General features: G+C 41.2%; 1 protein-coding gene across 8 annotated transcripts in view; it reads right to left on the bottom strand.

The window, feature by feature from the left end:
- The window catches only part of NR2C1 (nuclear receptor subfamily 2 group C member 1), a 50,950-nt gene extending 31,481 nt beyond the window's left edge, over window positions 1–19,469 (bottom strand). For 2 of the 8 annotated variants that reach the window (XM_027732234.2, XM_027732238.2), the window contains exons 1-2: window positions 5,429–5,611; window positions 2,706–2,781 (exon numbers count right to left, since the gene is read on the bottom strand). In XM_027732234.2, the coding sequence (XP_027588035.1) occupies window positions 2,706–2,759 (54 nt within the window). In that variant the 5' untranslated portion in view covers window positions 2,760–2,781; window positions 5,429–5,611. Of the gene's footprint in view, window positions 1–2,705; window positions 3,494–5,428; window positions 5,612–18,680; window positions 18,698–19,346 lie in introns of those variants that run through there. The other 6 variants (XM_027732233.2, XM_039378226.1, XM_039378225.1 and 3 more) reach the window with 6 other exon arrangements.
- Between the last annotated feature and the right edge of the window lie 557 nt (window positions 19,470–20,026).

The raw sequence follows: 20,026 nt of genomic DNA, 5'->3' as shown, positions 1-20,026 counted from the left end.
AACTCCACAAAATGTCAGCTTGACAATTTTACTTCATACAGAATACAGTTTTTTATGCAGTTAAAAGAGTACTGATAAAAACAACTGCAATATTTGTTAAAAACTGTATTTTGTATGCCTGTGACAGACTCTGTTTCAACAAATATGTAGCTTTCCTTTGTTACAGTAAACTGGCAGGACTGTGGAAACAAAACCCCATACACTTAGTATATAGCCACAGACTGAAGAAAGAAGAATGCTGCTGCTCTCAGCAGGTAACTTCCCTACATGAATCAAGGAATGTGATCTTGATGTAGAAATAGGAACTATCTCACACTGAGCAAAAGACAATTAGCAAATGGCAAAATTTGAGAAAAGACAATCATTGCACAATGCCCCTTACAGGCAGAGTTGTATTTTGCTTTAATGTTTTGCTTTTATGCAAAAAAGCCCTAAATTAACAAAAGCATGTTTGTGAACATCACTGTAAAATAATTTGTGATAATTTTGTGATTTAAAATGCTTCATGAACAATTAATATTGTAAAAAAAATCAATTACTATGGCACAGAACACTTCTGACCATTATTTCAATGAGACAGAGTAGCATTTTCCATTCTCCTCAGAATGGAAATACCTGTCTTTTTCTTTTCATGTTCTACTCATATAAATTTTTCTTGTAAATTCAATTAAAACTACTACAACATTCAAGAGAATTACAAATGCTAGCAAAAATACTGCTGAAGTTCCATAGATCTTAAACTATGATTTTTCAGTGCTTACACGGATCAGGAACACGACCAAGCAATTACAGCCTGTGGGTAGGTAGGAATGTAATGTATTACATGAAGGCTGTGAGACTGCTTTCCTTGCTGACTCCACCTTTCAGGCAGCACACTCATACACGGCATGCACCTCTGACAGTACTTTCAGCTTAAGGAGTCCCTCCTTATACGGCCCTGGGTGATGCTTTTCAGTCCTTCCAACCATGTGCCTGGGTGGCTGCACATTGTACAAAATAAGGACAGTGATCACAAACGGGAAGGAGGCAAACCTTCCTCCGCTATTCTGCAATTCTTTTTTTTTTTCTAGTTTTGTACACCACACAGTGACACACAGAACTTACATGGGCAAGACTAGCATGGCGTGAGAATAAATGGCTAAGTGAGGACTGGGGAATGCTTAAGCCGCGTTGCTGCCAAATACGGTGTGACGGTCTCAGACACAGTAAAACCTTGCTAAAGGACAAATCCTAAGCCACACTGCTGACGAAACAACAGCCATGAAAACTGCAGAGCTGCAATTTCACCATGAACAGAAATAGCCAAGAGCTCTCCGCAGCATCGCACCTTCACTGCCTCCATCTTCTCCCCTGCCTTCCTTTGGCTATCAGCCATTTCCTTTACGCTGCCTCCGGTACACAGTAGAGCCTTCTCAGACTTACTCAGTGCTAACACAGCAGAAAACATTCCATATGTTTTGACTGAGTTATTAGCTTGCTGTTAGTATGGAAATTAAATAAGGTAAGAAACAGAGGAAGGACCCTCTGTCTCCTATGGCACTGAGATGTTAAGTCAGCTCAGTGTCTCATGGAATCACATTATGAAATTGAGAAGCAACTTTCACAGAGGCTAAACACTGTCATCATGCCACCCTCTTTTCTGAGTGAAATGTACACTCCAGCTAGCGTTGATTAGCCTTGTACTTTCAAAAAGAAAAAATTTAAACAGGAAATATAGCCCTATTCCTTCCACAAGGAATTATATTCCCAAACCAAAACTACACTAGACATACATTCTCACCTAAAAAGAGGACAAGTAATGAAAACATCATACATCACATAAATCCCATATGTTTTTGAGAGAGCCTTAGCAACACTCAGATGCTTCAACAGCAAAAGCTGTAAGAAAAAGCTGTAAGAATTTATTCAGAATAGAATTAACCATCCTACCCCCTGCTCCAACCTTTCCATTTGAAATCAAGACCGAGAGGAACTAAAATTACTTGAGAAGTAAGTCTATGTCTAGACAAGAAATCAAGAGTGGATATTTCCAGCTAAAAATACCATTTATTTTAAGATAAATTACTGCCTCTATCTAATTTAAAGTGGTGCTAATTTTAAATGGCCTATCCTATGCTACGACCCTCTAAATAAATACATATACTCATATTCATACTCCGAAACTATCTGTGCATCTCTAGTTCTCTGGCTGCAGTACATAGGTTCTGCACATGGGTTTCAGAGAATGAAAACTAGAAGTCTGCAGAAACAAGTCTTCAGTCTTCCTTTTTGACATATACCAAACACCAACAAATATCTTTACACGGCAAACCTTTATTAGTGAAAACAAAAATGACAACCGAAGCAATCGCATAGTTGGAAAGTAAAAGCTATGTACTGACTTCTGTAACTAGAAGTGAGTAAAGCAATTACACAACCAGATGGCTCTCTGAAAACCACTAGAGACCAAAACAGCAGAGCTGAACAGTTAGTCTCTTACTGGAAACACCACTAGATTTTTCTTAATTTCTGTGGGGTAAACTTTGGTAAAATAGACTTTGCAGCATAACTTAAAACAGACACAGTAAGTTCTTCTAGCCTTCCAGGGGAGAGTGTCAGAAGCTTTGGCTGTACTAGAAATTTTGTCTTGTGAGTTTGGTTTTTACATATCAGTCTGTACATTTTATTATTCAATTTCTCTTAAATAGGACTCAAAATTTATGTACCTCTCCCATTTGCTGTTCAAAAATTTGATGGGCCAGTTCCTCTATGGTTGCCATGATCTTTAATCACCAGAATTTCCTGTCAAAGAAAGGAAAGAAGATGCTTAACATCTGTAGTCTCAAAAGTAAAAATATCTTGGGGAACACAGTTCACGGAAGTGCATTTACAGTTTTCTGAAGATGACATCCCTGCAGAATTTAAAGTTTGATTATACTATAAAAGTAATAATTTATTTTCTATTTGGTTTACTCATAGAGAATTCCTATTTTTTTCTTCTGCTTTCCCAAAGAGCAACAATATAATACAATCCCTGTGAGAACAGAAGCCTATCACTGACCATGACATCCGCAGGGACATATTTAACATCTTAAAAAACTGGAACATGGACAGTTTTGTTAATGCGAATCAAGAGGGGCAAACCTAACTTCTCCTGAAGTCATACTGTCTTTTTATTATTAACAGGAGTGCTTGAAGGTTGACTTTGTAACTAATGGGAAGCACTACTTGGGATGCAGAAAATACATGTTTTAAAAAAACGATGCTGTTTTGTTACCAATACTGTAGCTACAGCACAGGCCATAATCTTCATAAGAAGAATTTTGTAGGGTTTAACAGACACTATTACATTAATGCAGTATAAAGGACTCAGATGTATGCCTTGTTTATTTGCGTATTGACATACGAATAGTCACTACGCAGTACGTGAACATGCACAAACTATGGAGCATCATATAAACACAATTTTACTGACAAAAGCTGCATTAAAATCACTGCAATACCTACTTCTTTTAAGAACAAAGACAGTACTCTTATACTAATACAGCTAGTTGGTTTACACTCTTTAACTTTGCTAGAACTTCTAGGAACTATCTCCTACCCCAGTGATCTCTAAACTTCCTCAATCAGCCATGCAAATATAAAAAATATAAAAATATAAAAAACTCATTTTGAAGCTAATTCTGCCCTTAAAATTGGAAAGAGAAATCTCTTTTTACTAGGTCAGAACTGCAGGCCTTGGAGGTGTGCACAGTGGGGAAATACAGAAATATTTTGGCACTGTAGACTGTTCTTAATCGCTCACTAGCATGCTGCATTATTAGTTAAATTAAGACAAAAGATGACAGGCACACACATAAAAAAGTGTAAGACTGGAGCTTATGCTGAAAAGCATTATCTCCTAAAAAGATCTAGTAAGTGGCAGCATCCTTGCAGGAGCACTCTATTAACCCACTTCTGCATCCAGTGAGCTGCAGTGCAATAACTATTCAAAGAGCACTCTATAATTTTCAAGACAGCCAATGTGTTTTATCAATGTTTTCTTATTTCAAATAAAATACTAGCAACAAAATATTGCACTGTTAACACACACAGGGCCAGAAATTGGTACTATTTCGTTACAAAAAAAAAAAACACAGAAAAAGAAAAGATTTAATGTCTGAAAAGAAAATTAGGGCACTATTTAGTAAGAAACACACTTTTGGGCAAGACAGATATATTTTTTGCAAAGTTATTTCAAAGGAAGACCTTACTGCTTCATAACAATTTGACATACCAGAAATATTGTGCATATGGATTAAGAGTAAACTAAGCAAAATGCTGACATTCTAGTCTGATCTCAGAGCTGATCCCATTTTGGGTGGGGTTTTGGACTAGAGATCTCCTGATGTCCCCTCCCACCTGGGATATTGTACAACTCAAAGATGCACCGTTTTCTTAAGCTACAGAAACAACATGAGTTGCTTGCAATTACAAAAAATCCCCTATTTTTTTAAAATTAGTTTGATCTGCAAAATGTTTTGACTGCTTCCATTTAGGTCTACTGTGCAGATATTTTCAAGGACACAATAAACCATTATCTAAAGTTTTACTTCATTACGTGTCTAGTTTAAAGAACTATGCACAAGAAAGCTTATTTTGTGTAGTTTAAACTAATTTTATGGAAAATACATGTTCCCTTATCTCCATCTGTTGAGACAGCAGTAACATCTTCCATTTTGCAATTAGTCTCTAGCACTTTCTACATTACTTTCCTGAAACAAACTAGATTACATATTATTTTCCCATCAGAAAAGCCTGTAACAAAGCATGATTATGACCTCCTCAATTTTAGCCGTATTTACCAACAGAGCCTACAGCTTTACCTTTATTTACAGCTTTGCCTTCATTTTATGCTTTTCTAAAACTCCTGCAGAATTAACATGTTCCAACAAGAATACTTAATACTAATTATTATTGCTATAGCTGTGTTGCACTAGCTCAGCAGCAAATGGAAATTAACAATGCCATACAGTGAAAAGTTTGGCTAGTGAAAGCTACAGTCAAATCCTGAGCTTACACAGGAAGCAAAATCTGGAAAACTAGTTTTACAGAAATTGACTCAGACATCAGGAATAACACAAAAAAAATCTTATATCTGTGGCACTGCAAAATTATAATTAAAGATTCTCTTTAATGTTCTCTGTCATACGATTACTTCAAATTAACATAGTAACACATTAATATTTTGGCCACCAAGTCAGTAAATGAAAGAAGGAGGTACCTAATTTCTTCAAGCTTCTCCTGCTACCTTATTCAAAACAATTCAGTCACCAAAATGGCCAGCCCTGAATATCTCTCCCTGCTCCCACTACTGATACATCTGTGACTTTGCAGCCAACAGCAAAGTGTTATTTTTGTCAGTGTTAGTTCTCAGCCCAAGGAATGACTTGCCCTTGCTATACATTACCCTGCAAATGCTACTGCTGTACCAGTGGTGGAGGGGAACTGTAGGTCACACCTTTCCACAGCAGCTGCAATTTACATCATCTTAAGCCATCTGAAGCCTCCCATGCTTTCCCACAGCTCTGTAATTTGTTGTGAGATGAGCCCTGGAGCTTAGACACACTTATTTTTAGATCTTACAGAAAACCTGGTGAAGAAACAAGAAACAGAGAATGAAAAAAAAGCAACATACAGCCACAGGTGAAGTGGCCTAGCACAGACTTCCGCTCCATAAGCTGAAGTACTCTACAACTTGGAGATTGACATTGATCTATATTCTTGCTTTGCTATTTCTAGAAAGGGTATGATTTTCTAGTTATGAGAAATGTAAGTCAAAGCTACTTAAAAACAGTGAGGAAGATAGTGCAGTTGCAGAAGTTTCACACACATATGCTTACTTAGAGATAAACTTTGTATTGTCTAGTAGAAACACACTTCAGCACAGATCTTTCAACTTTTCAGCCTTAGTAGTTAACCCTCCAGCAGACAGATACTGAACTTTTCAAGTCCTAACACAGAACTAAATGGTGTCTCATCTTTGAGATGCTGAACTTTATGCTCTTGAGCTTGGAATTTGTGTTCTTTGCCAGATTGCCAAATCCTCACCAAGAACATAGGTAGAATTTGTACTGGTTATGGCAGAATTCTGTTTTGGTGCTGACACCTCTCTGCAACAAGATCTCTCTCGTGAGCAAGACAAATTGCTATGAGAGCAGGTATTTTTACATTATTAATTCAGGGTTATCAAACAGTACTAATAAAATACCGAAAATACTCAGGTCTCTCAAATCCAGAACTGACCATAAGTATCTTAGAAGCAATGTAATTATATTCTGTTTTACTCCTAAGAGCAGTGGAAGTGGTTCTCTAAAAGAGATTCCCTGACTTGATGCTGTATTTTTGCAGGAATCCTAAATTAGAGATGAGAAAAAAGCAGGAAGGAATTTGGAACAGAATAGTGTGTTATCCAATCACAACCTCCAAGATGTACTCAATTGTAGCAATAATCTAAAAACTCCCAAAATAAATAAAATTAAAGAAAACCCAAAGGGCAGTGGTAAGCAAATCTTCTGACAAACTGTTTAGAATCAAACAGCTTTAAAGGTAATGCTTGTTAAATAAAAACCTAATGAAATTACAATGGACTTTGAAAGCCTGACTAGATTAATATTTCCTAAATTAGTGATGTTCCTATCCTTCCCCAGTCAGAAAGATTTTATTGGTCAAAAAGATTTTCTTTGAAATATGATTCTCAGAATTAAAAAAGAGAAATCTGTGTTCACAGGAGTTTTCAAACCCAAGTATTTCTGAACTTGAATTCACGAGCTATGAGCTTCAAGTATGAATCTCATACATCTCAATCCTGTTGAGACACAAAAACCTCAAACAAAAAAAGCTTTTCAATTGCTTATCCAATCATTCTGTTCTGCTAGTTAGATCATCCTGCAGCTCTGAGGCACACTTCTACAGCATAGACTCAGTAAGAAACAAAAAGACTGACCTTCAGAATCAAGAGGTGTGTGCTTTAAGGAATTACTTTGCACCTGCTACTTAGTTCTGCTAAAGCAGATGCAACTGCCCTCATAGCCAAGATGTATTTCAAGTCAGCTTGAAAACTGAAAGTGATTCAAACTGACATGTTTTACCTTGGAGTGAAGCAGTAAAGGAATACATATGTATTCAACTGTGAAGCACCAGTCATAGAGAAATTAGCTCTCAGAGAGGCATAAACCATTGCAAGTGAATTTTTGAGATTTATCTAAAAGAGACATCTGCTTCTCATTTGAACTAGACTTGCATGAACACAGGATTTCAAGTATACAAACAAGACTGAACTCTTACAATGAAGAGGAACCTAGAGAAAAGGTTGAACCTGTCCTATCTCTTCATGCTGTCTGGAATAAGCACAAAGAAATTCAACCTATGGATGCAAAACCAACTGTCAAAGCTGAACAAATCATCTGAGCATGAGCATGTGAGGCATGCACACAATGGAAAGGAACATACTTGCTGAGTATTATTGACAAGAACTGACATATTAATCACACGATGTTTTGTATTTTGACACTTGCAATATTAATTTGCTTAAACATTCAGTAGTAGGTTCTTTTGTGTGTTGTGGCCTTATTTAACTTGGTGATCTCTAAACACAAAGGCACTGACAAAGCCAGTAACACCAGCACTCTGTATTAAAATATCTTAATTTAAATCACCTCCAATAAACCATGTGACCTTGCTCCAAAGAGTACATATAACGGTGAAAAAACTCACCAACTTCAATATTTCAATTACAAACTTTTAGGCAGCATTTCATGTTGCAGCCCAACTACTGAAATGGAGAGCTGAAAAAGGCATTCCTATCCCATTTCCCATTTTTGCTTTATTACTTCATCTCTTCTTGCACTGGCATACACTGAGAAGTCAGTCCAAGCAACTAAACTGACAGAAACCTCTTTCTTAGTTGCAGAGTCAGGGTATAGTTTCAAAGGCAGTTTGAACAGAATTATAGCTCACACCCAGGAAGGAGGTCATCCTGACCAAGCTGTGCTGGTTTTGACCACATACTAGGAAAATTCAACTCACTAAAGACAGAAAATTCACCTGGCAGAAATGCAGCAAACATCTGCTAGGTAAGCACACTGACCTGATTTACCTGGCAGTCAGATTCATTCTACCACAAACAAAAGGGAGAACACGTTGTTAGAAGGCAAGAGAAGGAGGAAAAGAGGGGAGATTTAATAATGAGGCAAACCTCCATTTCCATTGTTGTTGTTGGGAAGCTGAAAATTCAGTTGAACTGCATGATAAAACTGTACCCTTTTCTTCTGGCCCAGTCAGTTGTCCAATGCAGCTCACCCTGGAATCAGACAAGCTCCACAGCCAGTTATGTTGCCGCAGCAAGGCCACCTCTTTGAGGAGCAGCCACGTGCTGTGCATCTTGCCCTGGGGACAGGGCACCAGGACAGGTCAAGGGGAACTGGCTATCTAAAAATTCTAAGCTAACTCTGGGACAGCTGTAAGAGTTTTGCAGCTCACATTTTGCTTACCTAAGGTATCTGTTAGACTTCACATCAGCTATGCTTAATTACTCTTTAGAGATCCCTGCAAGGAATTAAGCAGGAGAAAAATGCTTTAGCTATTTTTCTTCTATGTGAGCTTAAAAATTTAGCAATTTTTCATGTTTTCAAAAGTTTCTTTCCCTGAGTTGCTCCAGCCAACATTCTCAAAAGCTGAATTGTTTCATATGAAATGATAAATATATTCTAAACTCAAAGCTACATGGAACTGAGAAATATTCCTTTAACACTTTATTATAAACCTTCATTTTCCAGCAAAGACTTGGTAGATGAGGAAAAGGCTATGGATGTTGCTGATCCAGACTTTAGTAAAGCCTCTGACACCATCTTCCACAGCATTCTTCTGGACAAACTGGCTGCTCATGGCTTAGACAGGTGCACTGTTCCCTGGGTAGAAAACTGGCTGGATAGACAGGCCCACAGAGTGGTGGTGAATGGTGCTACATCCAGTTGGCAGCTGGTCAGCAGTGGTGTTCCCCAGGGCTCAGTATGGGGGTCGGCCCTGTTTAATATCTTTACTGACAACCTGGAAGAGAGGATCGAGGGCACCCTTGGTAAGCTGACAGATGTCACTAGGCTGGGCAGAAGTGTTGACCTGCTGGAGGGTAGAAAGGCTCTGCCGAGGCATCTGGACAGGCTGCATCACTGGGCCAAGGCCTGGGGGTTCTCACTGGCTGCTGGCTGAATGTGAGCCAGCAGCGTGTTCAGGTGGCCAAGAAGGTCAATGGCATCCTGGCCTGTATCAGAAATAGTATGGCCAGCAGGACTAGAGCTGTGACTGTCTCCTTGGCCATGTACTTGGCCATGGTGATGCCACACCTTGAATTCTGTGTCCAGTTCTGGGCCCCTTACTACAAGAAAGATGCTGAGGTGCTGGAGTGTGTCCAGAGAAGGGCAACGGAGCCAGTGAAGGGTCCGGAGCATGAGTGTGATGAGGAGTGTCTGAGGGAGCTGGGGGTGTTTAACGTGGAGAAAAGGGGGCTCAAGGGGAACTTATTGCTCTGTACCTGAAAGGAGATTGTAGCCAGGTGGGAAGCAGCTACTTCTCTCAAATAACAAGGGACAAGACAAGAGGAAACCACCTCAAGTTTAGATTGGACATTAGCATTGAAAAGGTGGACAGGCGTGAGAACAGGCTGCCCAGGGAAGGTGGAATCACCATTCCTGAAGTGTTCAAAAGGCACATGGATGTGGCACTTAGGGATATGGTTTAGCAGTAAACACAATCGTGCTGGGTTAACAGCTGGACAAAATGTTTGAGGCTTTTTTAACCTTAATGATTCTGACTTTAACTATCATCACAGTCTGAGTTTTGATCTTCAATAATCAGAAATGATCTTTGAGGTGTTCTCATCTAATGTGAATCTTCCTGATTTCAGACATGTTTTCCGCACTTGTCAAAACATGCCACACATCTTCAAAGCACACACCAGGCAATATATGAGGAATGTTTATTGCTAGTATAGGAAAGAAGTAGATTGAGTCAAATAAATGATAGTTTCTTCCCTGAGAATGCTCCATTCTCCTTTCAAAGGTGATAAACCAAAAACTTTATCCAGATGCTTAAGACTGCTAATCACATTTGAATTTCCTTTCTAAAGTTATCTAAAACATTGAAGGGATGAGAGCTGGAATTCTAAAAGAGAGCAGAGAACACAACATGAAAAAAATTGCACATACTTTAAGGATCTTCTTTGTAATGTCCAAGAACTGTAATATACTATTACCACAAGAGAGAAAGGAGAGCCAAAGCTCCTGTCAATACATCAAGGACTACATTGTTTACAAACATTGCCCAAATATTTTTTACTTCATTTATCTCTCACTTTGAATACCTTGCAAAAATTATTTACTTTGCTGAGTTTCAACTAGCAAGTCTTTATTTGCTTATAACTAAAGTATTTCTTAATTGCTCTACTGGTTTCCTTGTTTCACATCAGACTTAAGAGCCTTGCCTTTACTTTTACCACAAAGCTTCTGAAAAATGAAGTGGTAAGAAATGCTTTTCCCATGGCCATTTAGCTGATGACACTGTCCCAGCTTAAGCTCTTACTTCCTTCTATAACTTTTTGCAGATCTACCGCTAACATTTGAAACACTGTAAAACTACAAAACAAACATTACATTTCTTAAATTTTCCTTAAAAGAGATGTGTTGCTGAAAACTAAGTCAAATCAACAACATTTAGGACTGTCAAGGTGATTAGATCACTGCCTCTGCAAATGTCCATTACATTCTGGTTTTGTACCCTTGTATTCCCCCCTAGTCTGTAATGATCCCTTTGTGTTTTTTCTCATTAGTGGTAAATTTCTGGGGACAGGGAAAGGCTCTGTTTCTGTTGCTCTAAGTACAGAGTAACACAAATATCAGCATCTGTACTTATACTAATTAGACCTGCTTAACAAGTATAATCACCGCATTTGCTCTCTACCTGTTACATTTATTTCTTAACTGTTTGACAGTATTACTTCCACATAATTAAATAAAAAATGAAGCTTTTTCAAAAACCTTTGAAGAAAATAAGACAGAACTACATATCCATCTCTCTTCTTTGCAAAACCTCAGTCCCCCAATCAATTTATTAAAGCAGCACCTAGAAGCAAGCATTTTGACAGAAGACAGGCATTAAACTTCCTGTGTATTACTTAAAATGCATTTATTGCTTCTCTCTTCAATCTTCAGACTCAAAATGCTACCAAAATCGCTTTCTGTACATAAATCTGACATATTGTTAGTTTATGCCCCTAGAAAACGAATTAGTGAGCCTCCTTGTCAAGAGTCAGAATTATTTTTAAATGCATCACTACCATCAGTTAGCCCAAATTGGGTGGTGTTGAACCTGGCATCATCAAGTCCAATAGTTTTCCAGTCCTATTTTAGATAAGCACTCAGTAAGCCAATGTGTCAGTGGAAAACTTTCATTAGTTTGCACCAATTAAGCCACTCCTCTTTACTTCTTCCTCAGTTTTTATATGCCAGTTTTCCCAATGTCAAAGTACCTTAGGAAATACTTCCTTTTTAAAGTATTTCAGGCTTACTTCAACTGAAATGGGTCAGGAAACATTCCCACGAGAGCAGACAGCAGTTTTGAGGGTTGGCAGTCAGAACCGCTAACCTCTCCACTAGTTCAGTTATACCCAGAAGACATCAATGTTTAATTCACCCTTCTCCAGGGACAAAAGTTATACAACTTTAATTGTCCCAGTAGGAGGTTCCTACTAATAGGACTTCAAAATATCATACCAGTGTAGACTAAGGCCTTAAAAGCAGTAACCAGGAAGCATATTTCTTTATGTTTGGATGCTCCATTTAATATAAAAGGTAACATCTCTCGTTCTGTTACATTACACTGTTGGTATAGCTCCCCCACTATCAAGTACCTTGATCCTGATGTAAAACCCTTTAAATGAGTAAGAACATTGGTGTGAAGATACAAAATGAGAAAATTCTGTCCACTCCAAAGATCTACAGTTTACTTTGAAAAAAAGTGTCACACCCCTGACCATTTTTACTGGTACAAAAATGATGCTTGTAAAATTTTAGAAGTTTTAACTTACCCTGCTGGCACTGTCAAACCAGTTTGACTATGTATGTATAGAATGAATAATGATTCTGATAATTACTATGTATATATGGATGGAATGTGACCTAATACAGGGGTCTTTCCTAGATTAAATCCACCCGTTAAACTAATAAAGTTACACAAGTATGTTCTAGATACTTTAGAAATACAGGCACATTAACTAGTTATGACTGTAGAAGTTGCTGAAGAAGTTTACTTTTTTGTTCTTATATCAGTGTGCTGGTTTTGGCTGGGGTAGAGGTAATTTTCTTCACAGTGACTAGTATGGCTGTGTTTTGGATTTGTGCTGAACACAGGGTTGATAATGTAGAGATGTTTTTGTTATTGTTGAGCAGGGCTTACACGAGACAAGACCTTGCCTGGGTTTTGTACTGCCATGCTGGCAAGGAAGTTGGGGGTGCCTGGGAGGTTGGGAGGAGACACAGCTGGGAGAGGTGACCCAAGGGATATTCCATACCATATGAGACCATGCTCACTACATAAAAAGGGAGGAAGAAAGAGGAAAAGGGGTCATTTGGAGTGACAGCATTTGCCTTCCCAAGTAACCATTACACATGATGGGGCTCTGCCATCACATTAAATGTTCAGCCATTTCCCTGCCCTAGAGATGGCTGAACACATATATCTGCCCATGGGGAGCAGTGAATTAATTCTTGTTTTGTTACTGTGTGCAGTTTTTGTTTTCCCTATTAAACTGTCTTCATCTCAATCTACGAGTTTTCTGGCTATTACCCTGCCAATTCTCTCCCCAGTCCCGCTGCTGGGGGAGTGAGTGAGCAGCTGCACAGGGCTTGGTGGCTGGTTGGGGTTAAACCAAGACACACAGGACACAGTCAAATACAAGAAGATCAACATGTCTTTTTAGGAAAGCTCAAAAGGTTAATATAACAGAAAACTGGAAGAGAAGAAGACGCTGTCTTAATCTCTCTCTGTAGTCATACTGCTTCACTATTGAATGATTTCAACACATATCAAAATGAACTAAGGATTTTAGTTCAGGTCATCACACTTGTCTTTGTGTGCTCTGTAAAGCTTAAAATGGAAACTAGTCCTCATTTCCATTTTCAAACTCTTCATATACTAATTAAGAATTCTGCATAGCCTGTGCCAAATTTGTTGAATAAATTCCTACACATAACAATTCCTTAACTTAACAATTCCTCTATGATTAAATGTGCCTGAGTTAGTGCTTAAAAGAAGTAACAGAACCCCCTAAGATTTCTTTATACTTTAGTTTTCTGCAATGCTTTACAGATAATAAATTAAGCCAAGGAATCCAAACACATTTGTGAAACAAGTGATACTACTGAGCTCAGTGCTTCATACAAGAAAAGCTCAATGAACACAGCACACTAAATGAGCTATTCTTGGATTATCGTTCTATAAACCATATTGCTCAAGATGGTAGAACAGTTGGCAGAGTTAAAGGAGTAAGACTCTCATTATCAACGAACTAAGGAATATTTATGTGACTCTTGACACCCAGTTAGATACTGTTTTTTAAATTCGCATGAGACCAAGATTTAGAGAGTGCATATGTAAGAGACAGGTAACAATAGCAAACTGAAGCAGCTAGACCTGCAGGCAAGCAAGGGAAAATGAGATGCTTATAAAAGCATAAGGGAATAATTAAAAGGCACACAGCAATACAGAAAGACACATTTGTAGGCATGTCTGTACAATTAATTTAAAATCATTGCTCTCACTACTTTTTCATGTAAGCAAGTGCTACAGTGGGAGGAAACACTAGAAAACAGAATTGCTAGGACAAATATTCAGGTGACTGATGAGTCACTCTTACAGTTTGGGCCACCCAAGGGATAGTCTCATTTTTAGGCCTGGGCTTCTGTCACTTCCATCATCTATCTCTAGAACCCGCCTGAACAGCTACAGCTGAGCTGACTGAGCTCACCGGCCTCACAAACAACTGGGAAAGGAAGGAGGAGGAAAGGCAAGGGGGCTGTCTGCAAGCTGAGTCTCCACTCACAGGAGCACTGGCTACATGCCAGAGCTAGGTCAGGAGATGTATTTAATCAGGTCAAGCTGCCCTGTGTAATGTCAGCCACAGCCTGCATCTCCACCTGAAGCTTGCAAAAGGAATAAGTAAGAAAAAACCAAACTGGTTCCCTGCACCAGAGCTGAAGCTGCACAACGAACCAGACCAGGAAGTTCATCTGGCTGAAAACTTCGCCATTCACTGGATTAGGTTCAGCCAGGTCCATTCTACCTGGCACCAACACAGCATAGCAAGTAGAAACCCTTCTTTCTGAACACACGGATACAGTACATACCCTACAGTATAATTACAGCATTTCATGAGAGACAGCCCAACTGGTGGCTGACAGTTTTGTCCCCTTGCATTTGCCTTTGTGGTTGCATAGCTGTAAGGTAAACTCATCTTCAGATTTATTCACCCTGCACCTAACAATTGTTAAACATAACACAGGAAAAGCAGGTAGAAGCAGAACAAAGACCACTTCTTTTTGGGGAAAAGCCCATGTTACATCAGCTTATCTATTGTGCCAAATTGCCCGTGCAGGTGTTATGCAAGATTACCATTTGGAGATTTGGAGTATTCCCTGAACTACAGCCATAGACAAGGTAGTTGATACCAGAAGGTACACTATGGAAATCAGCAAACCTCTTCAACTACTAATAATAACACAACCCTTACAACTTGCATATATATTCATATCCATGGAAACTTCCTTCAGACAAAAAAAACCCCACCACAACAAAACTGAGTTTCACACACATCCTTCCAGTAAATCACTGTTGTTTACTGCACTTGCAGCCCAGAAAGCCAATCATGTCCTGGGCTGGGATCAAAAGCAGCACGGCCAGCAGGGCAAGGGAGGGGATTCTGCCCTCTGCTCTGCTTTTCTTGAGAGGAGGCCCACTGAGTTGATTAGAGGGATGGAGCACCTCTCCAGTGAGGAAAGGCTGAGAAAATTGGAATTGTTCAGCCTGGAGAAGAGAGACTTCAGGGTGACCTCCTTCCAGTACCTGAAGGGAGCCTACAAGAAAGACAGAGAGAGAATTTTTCCAAGGGCATGTAGTGACGGGACAACTGGTAATGGCTTTAAACTGAGAGTAGGTTTAGATTAGATATTAGGATGAAATTCTTTACTGTGAGGGGGATGAGACACTGGAACAGATTGCCCAGAGAAGTTGTGGATGCCCCATGCCTGGAAATGTTCAATTCCAGGTCAGATGGGGCTCTGAGCAACGTGGTCTAGTGAAATGTGTCCCTGCCCACTGCAGGGAATTTGGAATGAGATGATCTTCAAGGTTTCCTTCTAGCCAAAGTCATTCCACGATTACTTTTTTTTTTTTAATTTGTTATCAACTCCACAGGATTAGATTTTGTTAGCGGTGGTGTGTTTTTTTCGTGTCTGTAGGAATTTTTGTTGGGTTTGTTTTTTTTTTTAAATTTCTATAAATGTGTGAAAAACACTGCAAAAACCCTTCAGATTAAGTTAGTGATGAGTGAAACCATTAGTCATGTTGACACACTGTTCTGCTAATACTTCAAAGGAAATATATTACCAAAATAAATGGGGCAGTTCTCACACCACAAAGTTATGCTAAGTTATAAAGAGCAACTTCAATTTCTTTGGAATGAAATAACAATTAATTAGAGCTAATATAACAGTAGCAGAGGGTTTGGCTTTAGCTTTTTGGTGATTAATATTTTTCAAGTTTCCAGTTTAACTTCCTACAAAGGCAGACAAATACTGCGCTTAGTCCAGCCTGGCTTACTATCAAGTTGAACAAAAAGTAATCTAAGTTAAAGAAAATTGAACAGACTTTTAGAGAAGGCCTGGCAAAGTCAACAAAATTAATGTAAATATTGATATAGAAAGGCAGTTCCTACACCATGATTTTCAGGAAGGAATGTATTTCCTTAAAAAATCCACAGTACTGTATCATAAGTTCAGCAGAAAAACAGTCTGAAGACATCCTCAAATCTTCGTTTGCGAAGCCTAGCCATGATGATGATGCATCATAAGATACTCAGGACTTGCTCACAAAGCTCATGCCATCTTCCATTCTCAGAGAACTGGAATTTTAACAAGTTTGATTTTTCAAAAGAGAAATACTTTGTTGATTTCCAATTTTGGTGACCAATGCAGTAATCTCTAGAATTAAAAGCTGCTAACTGAAAGGTAAAAATATAGACAAGTGTGAATACACAAAAGTAACAATTCAATTAACTGTACCTTAGCAATTTTACCCATAAAATTGCAGTGATAAAATTCTGTTTTGCAGCAGCTTGCCTTATGCCAATAATGTCCAGACACAAGTTTAAAGTGCTAAAAGCGGCTTGAAACAGCACTGAGAGAAAAAAAAAAGGTAAAAGCTTTGCCAGAAAGTGTCCCAGGTACAGTTTAGTTTCCTGGTCACTGTTGGGTTGCACGCTGCATCCTGTGTGTGACAAAAAGGCAGACAGCTGTGCCAGCCAGAGCCTGTGGCCCCCGCACCCACCCCAGCAGTTTACGCTCCTTCCCAATGGATGTTAACACAAGTCTGAGAGCTCCCTGACCTGCATCAGCCAAAATAACTCAGGTTAGCAAAGGTTGCTACTATAACTGCCTAAGCCAGGCTGGCTGCTGTAGCAGGAAAGACACACACCCCCTCTACCAGCTGCAGCGCTGCCAGCTGAGATCCACACTTAGTCCTCCAGCAGAACAAACATGTACACATTACCGCTGCGATGCCACTCTAGTCCTTATACACAGTTAAGCTCCCTTATTTAAGCAAAGGGCATTGCTTTTTTTCAGCTTTTTTGACCCAAACATTGAACAAGCTTACTTTCTTTAGGAAGACTGCTTTCCTTCACAAACTCTAGGGAAACTCCAGCAATTTCACTGACTGCAAAAACTTTAATTGCATAATACAAAAAGTACACAATAAATCAAAAACAAAAATTGAGTAAAAGCGCAGGCAACAAACTAATCTTACTATTGTAAATTCTGGATTTTACATTACAGATGAAAGCCAGTTTTCACTGGACTAGCACATTAGCTGTAAGCATTCTGTAGCTGTATTTCACACATGAACTATTTAACTGCATGCTACAATATCAGTGGGGTTTTGTTTGGTTTGAGACCCCTGTGGACCCATCCACTCCCCCCCCCCCGCCCTTTATTAACAGAATACAATCATGAAATAATTAATGTTGAAATATACTTCTGGAGGTCATCTGGTCCAACCCATTTTCCCCAAAATCAACGTCAGCTTCAGAGTTACACATGCTGCCTAGGGCTTTGTCTTCAGAGGCTAAGAAACTTGAACAGAAAAATCAAGGTAGGCTTTAAAAAAAAGCCAAAACCAAACAACCAAAACCATAACAACCCCAAACAAACAAAGAACGAATCTTCCCTCTTATCCCACAATCTAGCCTGGGATATGGCTATTCTTAAAGATATCAGAAGTCCCACAAAACTTGTTCCCTTTAAGAGAACATTTCACAAGAAAATACAACCAGTAAGAAAACCAGAAATATTAAAAAGAATTGAGGACAAAAAATTAAAGCTAGTTAATTTATCTACTGCAATAGATTCTTCCTGTAATAAGCATCTTGATCTGTTGTAGAATGCAGCAGACTTAGCAAGTGGTGTCCAACCATTCAGCTAGAGCAGTCTGCAGGAACCACAGAAGCAACTGAGGACTGTACACCCCTCCGGGTAACCTCAGTTATGGTCTGCAATGTCTTGGAGAAAGAGCTACAGAGAGAAGCAGTCACATTTCACAGACCTTAAGGTTTCCCTCAAACGAGTGTCCCTGAGCAAAGTTGTACAGCAAGGAGTAAGCGGTGGGCTAAATGGTCTGCTAGACATCTTGTGTTGCAACTGCCTACATGGCCTAAAGCGGGGTTGGGAGAAATATTCATAAAATTATTTTCAGGTAAAAATGCTGTTACAGGAAAAGCCATCCAAAATTATCAAGTGTAGAAGAATGTATCACCAGACGAAAGCTGCCTCGATCAGCATAGAAACTGTGATGTTTTCCCACCCATCTAATACTTCTATTTCTACTTATATAATGCTGATTCCAAAACCAGGAAGCTGTCCTACAGAAAACTATCTGAATTTTTGCCATCTTGTTTTTCTATGAGATGGGTGTGGATGCAGCTCTTCCTGCTACTAAACCACTTTCCCAAGTCCACTCTGCTGAAATTAGTAGCTTCGGATCAGAGATTGCACATAAGAAGAATGAATATCCAACTCAGTTTTTCAAGAATCACGTCCACACACTCGTCTTGCAGTAAAACCACTATCTCAAGACTTTTTCCTCTCCTGTTGCGTAAGTTCACTTGCACAATACACGGCATCTCCTCTATTCCCTCCACAACGTGCAAATGTAAGCGAATCCTGTGGTACACGCCGTGCTTTTTACACTTAAAGCAACATATGGCAACACTGAAGAAATAAAGAATTCACAAATTCTGCAGCTTAGAAGAAATACCCCATCCAACGAGACAAAATAAGTAACAGCGGCAGGGTCATCTGACCCAACAAAAATAACACCGGCTGTTGCGCTGGTCATGCTACCTTAACACAATATATACCCAGACAGCCGCCTGGGATATATGAGGAGCGAACAGGCGGGGCGATGCCGTCGGCAGGCACAGAGCGGCGGGAAGGGTCGGAGAAGCGCACGGTACCCCCCGGGAATGTGGAGTCGGGGAGGGAGAGAAAGGGAGACGCGCAGAGGCCGAGCCCCAGCGCAGTGCCCGGGCCCGCCCGGCCCAGCCCAGCCCACCCCGCTGCCCCGGCAGCTGCCCCGGCATCGCCCTGTCCGGGGGCTTCGCGGGGCCAGCGCCGCGCTCGCCCCCCGCACAAAATGGCTGCGCGGGGCCGGGGCGCAGCTCGAGCGGGGCATCGCCATCGCCCGCCGCCGTCTCCCCTGAGGCTCCCGAGCCCGCCGCGCCCGCGGGAAGCGGCAGCCGGCGCCACCCGGATGCCGGGCGGCGGGAGCGGCAAGCGGTTCCTGTAGGTGAAAGGTCGGGGGGCGCGGGGCCGCCCGGGGCCGGGCCGGGCCGGGCCGCGCCGGGGCCCGGGGCGGGGCGGGCGCCGCTCTCCTCCACGCTCCGCGGGGGCGTCGGCCAGGAGCCGGGCGGGCCCGCACCGTTAAGCGCGGGCGCGGCTGCCTCTGCTCCCCGTTCGGCCGCCACCGGGGGAGGGATGTCTCTCGGCTGCCGGCGGTCTCTCGCTCACCTGGCGGACCCGCGGCCGCTCCGGCGGGTTTGTTTGGCGGCAGCGGCTCCGCTCCCGGGGGTCAGAGTTCGCGACCCCGCCCCCGCCGCCGCCCCGCCCCTTCCCGCCGCGGGCTCTGCGCCTGCGCTCGCGCCGGGCCGCGCGGCGGGGGGTTTAGGGCGGGGGGAGCGGCAGCTAACGGGGCCGGGGCCGGGCTGGGCGGGTGATGCCGCGGGCAGCGGGGGCCGGCAGGACCGGGGCGCAGCGCCCCGCTGGAGCGCCCGCACCGCAGCCCGAGACGTTCCGCCAGCCCTGCGGGCAGTGTCGTAAAATCAGAGAATCATCAAGGTTGGAAGAGACCTTTACGATCATCCAGTCTAACCGTCCACCCAGCACTGCCACTGTAACCTCTAATCCACATCACTCAGCGCCAGACCCAGACGCCTCTTAAACGCCTCCGAGGATGGTGACTCCACCACCTCCCTGGGCAACTCATTCCAATATCTGGCCACCCTAACAGTGCAAAATTTTTTTTCTAATATCTGATCTGAATCTTCCCTGTCTCAGTTTAAGGCCCTTTCCTGTTGTCCTCTCACTGTCCTTTTTAAAATGAGGGGCCCAAAACTGAAGACGGTACTCAAGTGTCATGCCCATCAAGCGGGGAGCACAAATATCCATCTCCCCACTGCAAGCAGAGAACT

This window comes from Pipra filicauda, unplaced genomic scaffold, assembly GCF_003945595.2.
Source record: "Pipra filicauda isolate LSUMZ 115617 unplaced genomic scaffold, ASM394559v2 scaffold132_size2486313_pilon, whole genome shotgun sequence".
Classification (NCBI taxonomy): Eukaryota; Metazoa; Chordata; class Aves; order Passeriformes; family Pipridae; genus Pipra; species Pipra filicauda.
Note: the sequence above shows the minus strand (reverse complement) of the source record. Positions and strands in the feature narration are given on the sequence as shown.